This window comes from Gymnoscopelus braueri (assembly GCF_963280865.1).
Source record: "Gymnoscopelus braueri genome assembly, chromosome: 3".
NCBI classification, from domain to species: domain Eukaryota; kingdom Metazoa; phylum Chordata; class Actinopteri; order Myctophiformes; family Myctophidae; genus Gymnoscopelus; species Gymnoscopelus braueri.
Genome location: NC_137612.1, coordinates 17,561,705 through 17,576,711, shown reverse-complemented (window position 1 = coordinate 17,576,711; position 15,007 = coordinate 17,561,705). Strand labels below are relative to the sequence as shown.

Genomic DNA, 15,007 nt, shown 5'->3' with positions numbered 1-15,007 from the left:
AATAGTCTAGTTCAATAAAAGTGTACAGAACATAGGACTTATTTACATGGGCGGCAGATGTTTTCAGAAAAACAAAAACATTCCTGAGCAAGATAGAAGGCTGGACAGAATAACTTCACAAGAATGCACAAGGTTGCAATGAGTCCAGTAAACCATGCCAACCCATCACAGATCAACCTGCATGTACACCAGCTAGGGGAAGCGGTAGCAAAAACACATCTTACAGGGATTCTGAAATGTAATCAGTCATGCTATACTGAATTTGACAAAAGACTCTTCAGGTTTATCTTATTTGTTATACAAATGCCCCAAGCATAGCCCTTGAGAAACCAGAGTTAATTTTTTTGAGAAACCAGAGTTCAATTTGTGGACATAGAAATCTAATGTTTGAGAATGTCAGAATATGAAAAATACCCTTGGCCAAACTTCTGCTAATCCAAAACCAACAACCATCTGGGCGTCTTGGGGCCTGCTCTCAGAGGGAGGGGACTGGTTTTGAACTCCATTCCAGAACACACTAGCCTCTAGTTTAGTTTCCCAAACAATATGCAGGTTTAACAATTAAAGAAAACGCATACCAGTAAGAGGAGATCACACAGACATCCAGCATTTTGAGTTGTAGGGTTTAATTAATTCTCTTTTCAACCTACAATGAGCTTGAAACTAAAAACTTGAGGGGAAAAAATAAAACCATGATTGAAGGCTATGAACAAGGTTTGTAAAACAGGAAATGGACATGATTTGACAACTACCTACATCAATTTTGTCATACATGAGCGGAACAGACTGGAATCAGATCAATAGATAATTCACATTAAAATGTTTTGTTTTTGTCCTTTACCTCTACACAATTGTTAAAACTGCCTAAAATTGTAACAGGTTATTTTTCTCTCTTTTTTTGGCAAAGTCAATATCCCTCTAATACCCTTCTGGGAGGAAGAAAAAAAACATTTACTGATTTGAAATACATTTAAATAATTATCTTCAAGTAACAGATAAGGGAGTTTCTTTCCTCTTGACATGTGAAAATAATTAAGTTAAAATCGGGTGTAGACAGGGCAATGGAGAAGGATTAAGAGGATGCTGGCAACCAAAAGGGGGTGAAAAGAAAATGATTGGTTCACATTTACACTGAAAAAAAAAAAAAAAAGTCCCTGATAGAGGCTGTAAAACAAAATATTCACATTCTGTTTGCAAGTAAATATTGACATGGTTGCAGTATTCTCCCCACCCCCTTGCCCATCCAGACACGCTCTTTCATGTTATATTATTCGACAGTCCAGTTTAAAATATCATTCATCCAAACACACAGCTTTCATGGTCTCCCTCCCCCCCACACTCATCGCAAAACTAAAGCTCACATTGCATTCCCGCAAAAGGCGTGTGGGTGTATTTAAGGAATTCATTTGATTTAACTTTCTCTATCAAAATATAGAATTCATTAATAATACATGGGAGGGCTAAAAATACAGAGTGAACAAAGATATTAAAATGATACACAAAGCTTCTTTTTTTATGAATACAGTAGCTATAGGACCACAGAGTTCGAAGTACAGGCATTGCCAGGTCTTGTCCCCATTGAGGGAGAAAAAAGGTCAAAGGTTCTTCCAATTACTGGGACTACGCCTCGACGCTCGGTTGTGGGCATAGTTCAGCCTTGGAGCCCGACCTTGGATCAGGTCCTCAGACTAACCACAACCCTCGTCAGCTCGAAATGCAATCAAAATGAAGTAGTTTGCTTGCCTGACGTTGCCATTCTTGTCAGCTCACACTTTATCCACAATTCATTGTCAGGTCTGGCCATCGGGTGAAATTCAGTTATGCTAAAAACAAGTATCCAATAAAATGAGAGTATCATAGTTAAACCACAAACTTGGATTTAGAATTCATAGTCATCTTCTGCCATGTCGATAGCCCAGGCAAACTTTTCACGCTGGGTTTTGTTGTAGATCTTCTCAATGGGTATGTCCCACTTCTTAGCCCTTAAGAAAACAAGATTAGAGAAATTAGAAGGGTACTCTTAAGCCGTCACTCATCATTCAAAGCAAAGCACAATGCTCTCCACTCTCCCGTGTGTTTATGTTAATCAATTACGTCTCATATGCCAAAGGCGTAAGGCGAGTGCTGCAGAAATGGGGAGCTGTAACAGGAGTCAAGCGCAGCAGTGAAGAGTCTTGCTGATATCGGAGTCTCACCAGGCCACAGAGATACGTGGGTCCAGATAGTTGAGTTTTGAAGTGCCGAGGGCAATCTGCTTGTTCTCCTCGCGGTCGGTGGCCTGCACCTCCAGCTTCATTAGCTGCTCTTCTATCCTCTCGATTGCCTTTTTCTTGGTCTCCACGGTCCTACAGGATATGGAAGATTGGGGGAACCGTCACGAAAAGTAATCTAATCTATGAAACCCCACCAAAAGTATTTCAGGGAAATTTGCTAGTCTTTAGTGTTACTCACTTTTTGGTCTTTTCATCTCTCCGTACTTTGGCGTCAGCCTTGGCACTCTTCAGCTCCCTCTTGGCATCAGAGAGTTGGTCCTTCTTTGCATCAATCTGAGAACGGTGAAGATGGTTAATTTCAGCGAGTGGAGACAATAGTGTTTAATATGTGGGCTTACAGCATTTTGAGAAAGCTAATAACACCAAGCGTATTCATAAATGCTTCCTGAAATAAGCACAGTATTTAGCTTGCTAAATTCTATCATTGCTAATCCACAATTCAAACATCAAGCCCTGCTGAAAACATGTCAACTACAGTATACCAACCCATACTATCGGCCCGTTCTCCAGTATACCAACCCATACTACTGACCCGTTCTCCAGTATACCAACCCATACTATTGACTCGTTCTCCAGTATACCAACCCATACTATTGACCCGTTCTCCAGTATACCAACCCATACTACTGACCCGTTCTTCATCAACACTTCATTGTATCATGACCCTTAGTTAACCTACATGACTAATTCAATTGATATTCAACTAAAGCCCAGTCAGACCTACAACTCTATGGATAGTCACATAGAAATATTTTTTTTTCAAACCACAGTAGCTGAGGAAACCATTTCAAATGTAATTAACTAAAACAGAACTCACTTTAGTCTGCAGGTTTTGCATAGACTTTTCAAAGGTCTTGGGTAGCGCCCTCTGATGGTTACAGAGGATGGCTACAGCTCTGTTAGCCCTGTTGTAAGACAGGAGCTTGGCTGGAACGTTCTCATCCGCTGGAGAGGCAGAACACAGAGTTGAGTATGCTATACTAAACAGGTGGTTTGTTGACAAAAAGAAGAGTTCTCAATGTCGAAGTAGAGGCAAGCATGGCTCACACAGAAAATAAGTCTTACCCACATGCAAACACCTGGTATGCACATAAAACACTTTACATGTCCACACATTGTTTCATAGGTGCTTCCTCTAGCTTAAAGCAAACAAAACAATGACTTTAACTTGTTCAAGTAGGCTATTGGGATGGATCAGAATAGTAGACTAAGTAAAGATTTCATTACCTTGGATGGGTAACTAAAGAGATCTACCACACATAACTAGTACACATTAAGGACTTTCGCTCATCCCTGGTAGGGTAGGATGAGTTGGGGTTAGAGAAGAACTTACGACTGGTCAGCTCCTTCAGCTGCTGCTGGAGGGTGATTGAGGCGTTGTAGGTACGGAAAACTTTGGCCGTCAGACCTTCCATTAACTCCTGGAGGTGCTTGTTCAGAATAGAGGTCTGGGATGGCAAGGACATGGTCATTAGTTGTCTAACAAAACACTGTCATTTAGCATCAAGCTTTTCACATTCAAACACTGAATGTGAAACGCTTGATGCTCAACGCCATTACGAAGAGTATACCAATAAACGGCAACAACTTTTATATCTTGCATTATCATTTTGCAAATACATTAAAGACTGACTACATTGTTGGTTCATATCAAAAGTTGGACTCAAGGCTTTATAAGATCATATCTCTGCTGTCCAGCACGAACCTGCTAACTCCAAAACGCTCATTGTTCAGGAAATGAAAAAACAAAATATACGTTTTTTTCTGGAGAGGAGGGGGGGGGGGGGGAGTTTGTTTTTGACGGACAGTTTGAGGATCCAATGGAGTTGGGAGTTTTCGTCAGAGGCGCTTTTTAATACTTTTCATAGGTTATTATTATTTTATTTTTTTACACAGACGTAAAGGGTGTTCAAAAGCGTTGATATATATATTTTTTAAAGCTGAAAATGGAGTTAGCTGGTTCGTCCTGGACACCGACGATACATAAATAGTTACATATATGCATCATTTTCATTATGTCTCAGTCCTCAAGACCGGCAATACATAAACATTCAACATGACCAGATGGGGTCATTCTACGATTACTACAGTTAATCCAATATCAAGCTTACATTGAGACGGTCAAACAGGTCATCTTCAGGCTGCTTATTCTCCATGAACAACTGGAGGTTTTTAAATACCTGGAAGAGATGTGGGATATATTAATACCAAGAATACCACAAATATTAATACCAAGAATACCACAAATCGCTCACAAACACTGTTACAGCAAGATGGCCGCCTTTACCCTCTTTTCCACAGGGACTTTGTTGTAGTAGCGGATGGAGTCTTTACCCAGGAAGTCAAACTCAACCACAAACTCCTGTCCATCTTTCTCCGCGTATAAGTTGATGTGTTCCACTCGGAGGGAGCAGCAGCCCACCGTGTCCGCAGTTTCCCCTTCTTCCTTCTCGTTACCGGCTCTCAGAGCAAGCTAGAACACACACAAAAAAAGGCTTAAGGAACATTACCCTCAAAGCACCTAAAGATTTAAGCTCCTGCCTTTATTTTCAACATGAGGATAATGCAGTTACATAGCATTTAATAAGAAATCTCCCCACCAAACCTGTAAGCCAGTACATCAAGTCACTTCTAAAGGAGGGGGTCATTTATAGGGATATCTCAAGCCAGACAACTATTCAACAAGCTTAATCTTCACACGCTACATTCTGATTGTTTATAACACATTCCTGATTATAAGTTCTACAGTGCTTCAAGACAAAATTGGCAAGTCTTATTGGCAAGTCTAGACCTCCTGAAAGCTGAAGACAGAAGCGGTCATCCATTAGCAATTTCCGTCCAAGAAAATATGTTTTTCAATATCTATGAAATATTTTTTTTATTTCTGCTAAGCAACAAGCTATATATGCGTTGACTAATTTGATTTACATTATGACAACTGCAAAGACAGTCTAGAGTAGACTACTGTCGTTTCTTCGCATGTTCAGCGCTTCCCTAGCACAGACTGGAAGGTGAAAGAATTTCAACTATACTTGCTGTAATGACCATTAACTACTTAAAATTGTATAATTTAATACTATATTTTACGTATCCCTTTTCATTCTGATCGTTTACCACAGTCCTGATAAGTTCTCCAATGCTTGAAGAAAAATAATTACTAGTCAACTCAGTCTTATTGGCAACTCTACAAATGCTTACTTTCACACGACTTTGAATTCAATTATCACAATTTTATTCAAACAAACATCTGCTTTTTCAATCAATCCAGTTGCAGAGGCTCTTGCCATATTCAAGCAACACTGTGATGTGCAAACTAATTTCAAGTCGAGGAGAGAAGAGAGCAGCAGAGTACTTTGAGTTAGTGGGAGGTGGCGGGCGCTGTGTGCGAGTTCTCTCTCAATTCGGATAATCACTGTGGCTTCCAGGCGGCATTTCAAGACCGTTCAGGTCCCATTTTTAGCCCATATTTATTTGCACGTTCTGGCAGCAGCGAGAGTAATGCCCCTTTTTTCTGGGAACAGAACCGTTTTGTTTTTACATACAGTTGCTGACCCTCTATGGTAGTGGTTCCCAAACATGGCCTCTGTAATGTATTAGGAAATGAGTGCACACTGTCTATGGCAGTGTGTGCAATCATTTCCTAATACATTACAGAGACCACGTCTATACTCACCTGGCATTCCCATTTTGGGCATGTCATTACCGGCGATCCTCCCCAAATGTTCAAATATAGCCAAACTACATTATTATCTATTTTGCAGAGATTTTGACTTTCACTTGGTGTGACTTGGGTACAAAAGGTTTGAAAACCACTGCTCTACATTTGTAATCACAGTTGAGTAAAACTGGTTACACCCCTAGTTGGTAAGCCACATAGCCTCTACCCTCACCTTGTCAATGAAGTAGAGTGCCACAGCCCTCTGTCGGATTCTCATCTCCTTGGACTTCCAGTCTTCACGGTACTGGGCCCTCAGACGTTCCACACACTTCTTCAGTCGACGGGCCGTCTCGTATTTCTGCCAGTCTTTCTCTCCCTGCGGGCACAAACGCCACAGAAGATGAATACGAGGAGATGACTAAGCACTCTGAACTAGACTGAAATGACAATACTGTAGCGCTGCAACCAACAATTACTCCTCTCAGCCCATAAATATAGAGGTAATCATGTACAAAATAATGGTAAAAGCTAATCAGTCATCTTACATTTGTGTTTATCCAGCAGTCAAAGTAACTTCCATATGACATGGAACAAAGACATTAACTTATTTGTCATTTAGAATGTTCACTCTACAGAAGATTAAATAAAATTTAATTTGTAGATACTTAATATTGACTAAATATTGAAGTACATCATCAAGATCATGAGCCTACCTTGATCCTAGAACTGGGGTTCAACATGATGTACTTTATGGAACCTTGGATATTTTCTGTCCAGGATACAAGCCAGGTTACTTTGTTGTCATGACGAACCTCTTTCCACCTTGAGCCTGGGGGAGCCTTGGGGTGCTTGGAGTCTCTGTGAGGCAAGGAAAACGAAATAAATCCATTCAATCATTGTGCATTATTAGACAGAAAATCCATTTACTGCAGCAAGCTGAAGCTTAATACTTCACTCACTTGCTGCAGTTGATGATGATGTCCTCAGGTCTAATCCTACGCTTCAGCATGCCCATCTTGGGGTGATCTCCTCTGCCCCGGAAAAGTCCAGGCGGCTCAATGCGGAAATTAGCGATGCGCTCCTTGTGGTTGTCCATGATACAGAAGCCATACTCCTGCAGGATGCGCTCATTCTCCAGTTTGAGTTTCTATAAAACAGAGGGAGATGTCAATTAACACTAGAGCAACAGCTCACTGGAAGCCGGGGGACATGGTTAGAATATGCACCCAATTCCCTCTGAACAAGTCCATGTCTCACCAGTTTCTCATCCTTTGACCTTGCTTTCCTGGCCTCTGTTTCAGCCTTGAAGTGCTCGTTCATCTGGTTGAAGTCACACTTTTTAAGGTCTGTGATTGTAGCCTTTTCCTCCGCATTCATTTCCTGTTGGTGTGATGGGAAAGAAACATTTGGACGATTAAAAATGAACAGATTATGCTTTTGCACTCTCCAAAAGGGTACACGACCCATGCCTTGTTCCTACCTTTCGCCAGTCTTTAAAGAAGTTTTTTCGGAAGATATCTTTTGTGGTGTAGTCATGGTCCAGCATTTTTCCAAAGAAGGTGGCCACTTCTTCAGCTTCCGGGCTGAGCTTCATGTGCTTTCCTAAAACGGATGCATAAACACTGGTTGATCAGTCATTAACGCCTATGAATGCAACAGAACTTCCGCATACCTGGTAATTAAGTGTAAATGAGTAAAATGCCATGAAGGAAATTGCTTTCACCATCATAGTAAAATTTGACACGGCTGGGAAGAGGTTCATACGGTGGTGCTAACACTGGTCCTTTGTGTTCCATAAATCTCCACTTTGAGCCGTCTGTGGACCTCTCCTCCTCCCACCTAGGATCCACCACAGAATGAGGAGTTAGGGGATAAGACGCACAATTAAATGACTTCATGTCATGCAATACAACCACACAACTCACTCGTCGCCATACTGATAACAGACAAGGAAATGCTTAGCAGGTGGTGGTCAAGGAGAACACCGAGCTCACCATTTCCACTTCTCTTCCGGCTCCTTTTTAGCTTTCTTCTTTCCGTCAGCGACTTGACCTTTTTTGTTTTTTGTCTTCTTGGGCTTGACATCCTAAAAAGGGAAGAGTGAACATGTGAGCCTCGTTTAACTCCCAGACTGACAGAAAAAGGTTTAGCATCAACAGACGGGCTTGAAACTTAAGTATTTCCAATTCCTCAGGTGTGCCCCCAAACCCACCCCCCCCCCCATCCAAACATGCTGGAAAAGATCAGAGAACCTCTCCACATTCATGGACATGAAATCCAAGAGCAATTCAGCACAATACCTCACCTCGTCATAGCCGTCTGGTTTCCTTTTTTTGGCCTTCTTTTCATTTTCGATCTTTATTTTCTTAGGCTTGAAATCAGAGCTGAAAGAAAACACCAAGTGTTATCCAAGGTAACGGTCTTCTCCAATCTGCATTTGGCAGCAACTCGGTGGGAAACGGGGAGAGTTCTTGCACTGTCAACTGTTCAAATCTGGTGCAGTTTAAAAGCCAAACTGTAATCTACATTGTAATGTGCCCTTCTAATCTCATTCCTTTGTCTTTCCTGTCTCTACACCCAGGCCTAAAAAAAAACGATAATTACAGACACTATATACTGTATGTGGATAATATATACATTTTTCTTTTCCCTCTCTAAAAGATCCTATGAATAGCAGTTTATATAGTTCTTTCCAATGGCTGAGCAAGCCCGCTCTCCCTGAAAAACAACCATATGCACAATGAAGTACTATCTATCCATGCATCATCTTGGCTGCACACATTTCTTAAGGTCAAGTGAAACGCTATCCTGTTTGAAGACAACTTGGGCACTCACTCATTGTCATCACCCCGTTCTCTTTTCAGAGTCTTCTCGAATTTAGGCGAGTGGTAAGAGTCATCGTTGGGCTCGGACTTCACACGTGGAGGACTAGAAACGAAAACAGGCACAAATCAGGGATGTTTCACTTCAAAAATCAACCAATTAATAATTTTAGCAGACAAGTAAAATGTTCTACCTGGCAAAGCCATTCTCCTTTTCCTTCTTGACATCAAGGGATTTAACCTTAAAGGAACAAGCATGCGTTATGTGAGGACCAACAGAAGTCATGAACAAGCAATCTGTCCATTTGAATGTATGATTGCAAACAACACTATAACAAAGATTGGTTTTGGGTGACAAAAGATGATATTTGTTGCAGCATACACCCCCCCCCCCTCTCCGCCCCCAGCACTCCCAGCAAATTGGCAGAATTCTTAAAGTGTAATGTACTACTTCATTTCCCTTCATTTAATAGACCTGACCTCACCTTGGGAACACTACTGTAATGTCATTTTGCCTATGGGAGCCTGATGGATGGAGAGCGATACTGTAGTGTAGAATGTCCCCATTATAGACTTTAGAGTAGTGAGGAAAAGGCTCAGTGCTATACCAGAGCTGCATTGTGCTAGACCTTGTGATTGCTGAAGTGATTGAATCAATTTGTCATATTTCTTTCAGGGCCACCAGAACCCCAAGTATTTTGCTCCAGTAACTAACATTTTCAAATGAAAAATTATATTCTGCCAGTATTAGTCCCGTCATAGTTGCTTTAAAAATTCACTAAATTACCGTAGTACAGTAACAAAAAAAATATATAAATCAAAATCCTATTATGGATGTAACTATGTTACTTGATCAGAATGCACAAGATAAGAGTGACTGATCAAGTTAGAAATTAGAATAGTACACAAAAACTGTTTTCAAAAGTAGAAGACCTACAAGCTCAAAGCTTGTTGATAGTGCATTTTCTTTAACTCACCTTGTCTTCCCTCTTCTTGTCCTTGTCCTTGTGCTTATCCTTGTGTTTGTCCGTGCTGCCATCTTTGTGCTTTAGCTTGTCCTTTTCCCTATGCTTTTTGTCAGATGATTCCTTGTGGTCACTGACATTTGAAGAGCAAAGGAAAGAGAAAAGGCATTTTACCACCTCAATCTGCACAAAACACTTGGTTGTGGTAATGTAGTCATACTAGACCACATCTAGTAGGCTAAAATGTATTGTGGGCATGCACATGGCTACATATCTATATACACAGTCGCGTAGTGGTTGGACTGCCTGGTGACAGTTACAAGACGCACAGGGCAGCTTCACACGTTGTGATTCACCCCATGTTAACACATTACGCTTCACTGCCAAAGACGCGATATTGCATCCATTAAAAAAATGCATAACGTGTTTAGTGATTACACTAGAGGGCGCTCTTCGCCAACCTATGAATGATGCCTTGACTGCCAGAGAAGGATAATCGGAAATTACATTAGCTGGTGAAAACAAGCCATATTCAACGGCTGATAAACAGAATGGACGATAGTGGTTACAATGTTTTTGTTCCGGTGAAAAGAGAGACTCGTACTTCCACGGAGACATAGTTTGTTTACATCCGGGTTGAAAAAAAAAAAAAGTGGATCGCCAAAAAGACTAAGGTAAAACTGCTAGCAGTGTTGTTAACGGTTATAGATTAGCTTACTATTAGCATCGTCTATGGGAAACCCCATGTTAATGTTAGACGATGCTACTAATCGCTATGGGAAACCCCATGTTAACGGTTTATAGATTAGCTCATTATTAGCATTGTCTATGGTTAACGGTTAGTGATTACTAGCTTACTATTTGGCATTGTCTATGGCCCATGTTAACGGTCTGCACTAGCGTGCTATCGCTAATAGCGTTCCCTTCCGGGGCGACAATATGCGTGATGTCAGAGTGGTTCGCTACTGAGCCGAAATATGTCCCAAAGAGCGAATTCAAATGTATAGTAAACAATTAAAAGTAGACGAAAAACGCTACAGGCATGGCCAAATTTTTGGCGAAATGAGTCTGAAAATTGGACCTGTGGTGTGGTAGAACATCGCTATAACAGGAAACGATAATAGGACAATGATAACAGCAACCCCGAAGTGTTACCACTACGGGTATGTATAGCTAGAGATGAGCAGACTGCTTATCAGGCACATACCCCTGCAAAACTGCAATGAAACCCATCTCCAACTTGTGGGCGGGATATTTAAAGGTTCACAAAAAGTCTCAACATGTAAACAATGCATGTGACATACCCACTGCCATACTTTGATTTCTCTCGTTCCTTGTCTTTCTTGTGGTCCTTGTGTTTGTGTTCCTTGTACTTTTCTTTATGTTTGTGCGAATCTGAAGAAAGGGAAGAGTCAAATACATTTAAGATATATTCAAAACAGAAGACAAGCAACCATGGGAGATTTTCATAGTCTCACTACATTAAGAGGAAAAAAAATTGTAAGATGACATTACCCTCTTTCAACCACCAACCAATTGACCAGACAACATTACCCTCTTTCAACCACCAACACCCACCTAAGCAAATCCAATCAACCAACACCCACCTAAGCAAATCCAATCTAACTGAATTTTTTACAAACGAGTTCAAGTTGTGCAAATAGCCCTCTTCAACCACCTAAAAAGACTAAAACTGCAATACAAATGTCCATGTCAAAAATGCAGTATTTTATGAATACAACACTTCACAAAAGTTCATAGGGGCGCCATCAGTCAACAGGGATGCCTTTCAAAAACTATGCATCTCAAAATCCATGCATGATATGCATTTTGCTTTAGTTATGAACAAGCTGTACCATCAGAAAACAAGCAGAGAGCATCTATGACATAGTGAGATAGCACCCTCTAGTGTCCAGATGGTTCTACTAATCTTTGTCAGAGAGACATTATGAAATGGAAGACACTAGACAGGCTCCAACATGCTCAGAAAATACAAACAGGCAATCATCCTTTGCTTCAAAGTCACAGCCATGAGGAAATCCCTGTAATTCTCTCATTTTCTCAACGGCTGGTATTGTAAACACAAATTCTACAAAAAACTGACCAGCATCAATGACCATCACCTCATGCCAAACGTCCATGTTTCAAGAACTTCAGCTAATTGTCTGACATGAAGAAAACTCTGAAAGAGAGCCATTTAAACACACTGGCAAATACAAAGATGTCCTTAAAATCAGGTCATGACTCTTCCATGATGCTACGTGGTGGAGGAAACTTAAATCTGCATGGCTTGTAACAGAAATAGCTAGTTCAGTGATCACTTTAGTCAAGGAAAACCACACATTTTCAAACTTTCTATCAGACAGACAGCTGTTCCTCAGTTACATTTTTCACTGGAAGCGTTATAAGAAGTTCATCATTTAGGACAGGACTCATTGTCTCAGATGAGCAAAATGGGTCCCAGGCAACCGTTTACTGCAGGGGCATGCAAAGTCAGCCATGCAGTTTGTTAAAAAATATGATTTGCGCATGTGAAAAATCTATACCATAGAAGGCTGCAGATTCTGCTTGCATTATTCTCTTGCACCAGTAATGTGTATTAGATTGATGTGCATCTGTATATTCAATTGATATATTCTAATACTTTATATACACACACTCATTTGTTGCTGAAATCCACTGAATCCATTTCACATTATAAGTCTACTTCAAATATTCACAATATTACAGTTTAAATTAAACCAAAAAGGTTACTTTCTAGATAGTATATAATTCCCATCATCCTGGACAGATCATTCAAGAACTAATGGGTATCTATCAACAGTCTCTAACGCCTGGAAATGACAACTGAGATGAGGCCCATGGTATATAAAGTATCATCAATCAACCATGTTGCTATTTAAGGAGAGACCCAACTTTTGTTACAAATTATTTTCATTTATAAATTGTCTTTTTTATGCTGTCATTTTATTTTTATTTGATTATCTATTCAGTTTATGTAAAGCACTTTGTAACTTTGTTTTGGTATGTGCTCCATTAAGTTTCATTATTAGTGTGAATGGAGTAATTTGCATTGTAATCATTTGTCGAGTTCATATTTTTAAGGTAGACAAATGATAACCAAGTATTTCAATACATTAGTTTGCAATTTTAGACAGTAGACATTGTAGATATTAGAGGCATATACAGTCAATCATAATGCGTTATACATCCATACAGTTTAAATCAGAGTTTAAAATAAATCTTGCTTGAGGTGTTGTTGAACCTTTCCCATAGTAAGAAGCGATGTAAACTGTAGTTAATAGTTATGTTAAGCATCCCAACATGTTATACTAAATTGTGTGATACAAAAAAAATCCAATATTCCTGATCATGAACTTATTGAGTCACATAGTCTTTGCTACTGTTCATACACAGTAAAATCCTTCCGTAATGTATCCATTATTAACTATTGGTTACATTTGTACACACCAACACAGTTAAAATAACAGTGAGGATTGTACTGTGTAGTCACCCTAGGGAACCTGGTCTCATCTGTACTTTACAACCTCAGATCATCAGCCTACTATGGTACAGTCAGGCCGCTACTGAAAAAGAAAATGGCGCAGAGACTAAGTCCTCAACCCCCAAACCCTCACTTTCAGTCAGGAAATAAGGCATCTAAAGCGGACCAATATGGGAATCCAATCAGATAAACTGATAAAACACGCCCAAATGTGTAGATACAGACGGTCCGCTAGAGATAATAAACGACCAAAAAGCTTTTTCAAGGCCCCCCTTTTGAACAATAGGCGCTTGTGAGCGAAGCAGAGGACTTAGTCTCTGGACGCCATTTCTGTCATTCTGCTCAGATCAACGTTCAGTGTGTGAAGAGAAGACATGTCACCGTTTCAAAAACAGACAAATCCAATTTTATTTCGTCATCCACATTATAACCGCATGCTTACCATTGATCCGGGAGCCACAGTCGATCTGAAAATAAATTAAAAAAAGACAAATGGTTAAAAATTTCCATAGTAGCCAACTAGCCCCGGCTAACTAACTTTTAACTTCCAACTGGAGGACCGCAAAGGCGACACAGTCAGTCATTTAATACACAGACATATTACTTGGTCGGGCGACGGTGGAACGTGACCTGGACATGAACATAGAAATAGTGTCGAGGCGGCCCGCGGCGACACTTTTCTAGGTCGCAACAGAGTCATTTTAGTCAATCGACACAAAGTAGACCGAAATTAGCCCGTTAGCCAGTGAGCTACTAGCCACACTTAGCTTTCCCACACCGGCAGACAGTGTGAGCTGGCTGCTAACGGTTACCCATGTCTAACGTAGCCATCACTGGCTAGTAGCGTCAGCTTTAAAACAACGTTACTATCAAACACAACACATGCTCGTTCACCGCTATGGGAGAAGTTACACAATACAATACATTTGGATGGATATTGAGGATAAAAAGGTGCGATGATAATATCAAGTTCACGTTAGCAGTCAAGCGTATGTTGTGCGCTTTACAAACATGCCTAGTGCCCTAGCTAGAGCGCGCTAGCCCGAATGCTAGTTAAGTTAGCTGACCTGTAAACCCAGGCAAATGAATAAAAACGGCCAAGTAAAACAACAGAAGCTTTTTAAATGACAATGATGACAAAACACATGTACTATTACCTGGCCGTCGCTATGACCTCCACTCATTTCCTATTCGTTGTGTGATTAAAACAAAAAACAAAAACAAAGTGAGAAACGTGTGGTTTAAAACACCGGCTGACGAGATGCAGGCAGAGTGAAGAAAGAAATAGTTGTGTAATAGACCAAGTCCGAGTTTTATACCAGTGCGCACGCGCGAGACACTTTAAATGGGCGGAGAGACGCGCTGTAGCCCCTCCCCCCTACCGAAACGTGTTCGCTTCTCCGGCCCACGTTGTTGGTGGTTGTTAACAGCAGAGGAGACAGAGGGTACTACAGCACAGATTCTATTTGCTTGTATGCTTTCTTTCCTTCTGTTCAGTGGTGGAAAAAGTACTCACATTTTTTTTACTTAAGTAAAAGTATCAATACTGCAATGTAGAAATACTTGGAAACATTCCGGAATTAAAAATGTACTTGAGTAAAAGTACAAAAGTATTGGTATCAAAATGTACTTGAAGTACCAAAAGTAGAATGTACTCATTATGCAGAATGTCCAATTTCACAAGTTTTCAAATGTATAAAAGTCTTTTGAAAATAGCAGATCTACAAGTCGCTTCACGACACAAAGTAGCCTACCTCACAATTGTACTTACGTACAGTACTTAA

General features: G+C 40.4%; 1 protein-coding gene across 3 annotated transcripts; it reads right to left on the bottom strand.

The window, feature by feature from the left end:
* Nucleotides 1–604: 604 nt before the first annotated feature.
* Nucleotides 605–14,521, bottom strand: top1a (DNA topoisomerase Ia). Of its 3 annotated transcripts, none has more exons than XM_080425090.1 (21): nt 14,381–14,521; nt 13,666–13,690; nt 11,023–11,113; nt 9,731–9,851; nt 8,948–8,994; nt 8,767–8,859; nt 8,237–8,315; nt 7,926–8,017; nt 7,655–7,770; nt 7,412–7,533; nt 7,189–7,311; nt 6,891–7,078; nt 6,645–6,789; nt 6,164–6,307; nt 4,561–4,746; nt 4,385–4,453; nt 3,607–3,721; nt 3,091–3,218; nt 2,452–2,546; nt 2,193–2,345; nt 605–1,979 (listed from the first exon to the last, which is right to left on the bottom strand). In XM_080425090.1, exons 1-21 carry the CDS (start codon nt 14,405–14,407, stop codon nt 1,880–1,882), a joined length of 2,259 nt encoding a protein of 752 aa, XP_080281216.1. In that variant the 5' UTR covers nt 14,408–14,521; the 3' UTR covers nt 605–1,879. The 3 variants fall into 3 exon arrangements, with proteins under 3 accessions (XP_080281216.1, XP_080281215.1, XP_080281217.1); XM_080425089.1 differs by having other exon boundaries at nt 605–1,982; nt 2,196–2,345; XM_080425091.1 differs by having other exon boundaries at nt 605–1,982; nt 2,196–2,345; nt 11,035–11,113.
* Nucleotides 14,522–15,007: the final 486 nt, after the last annotated feature.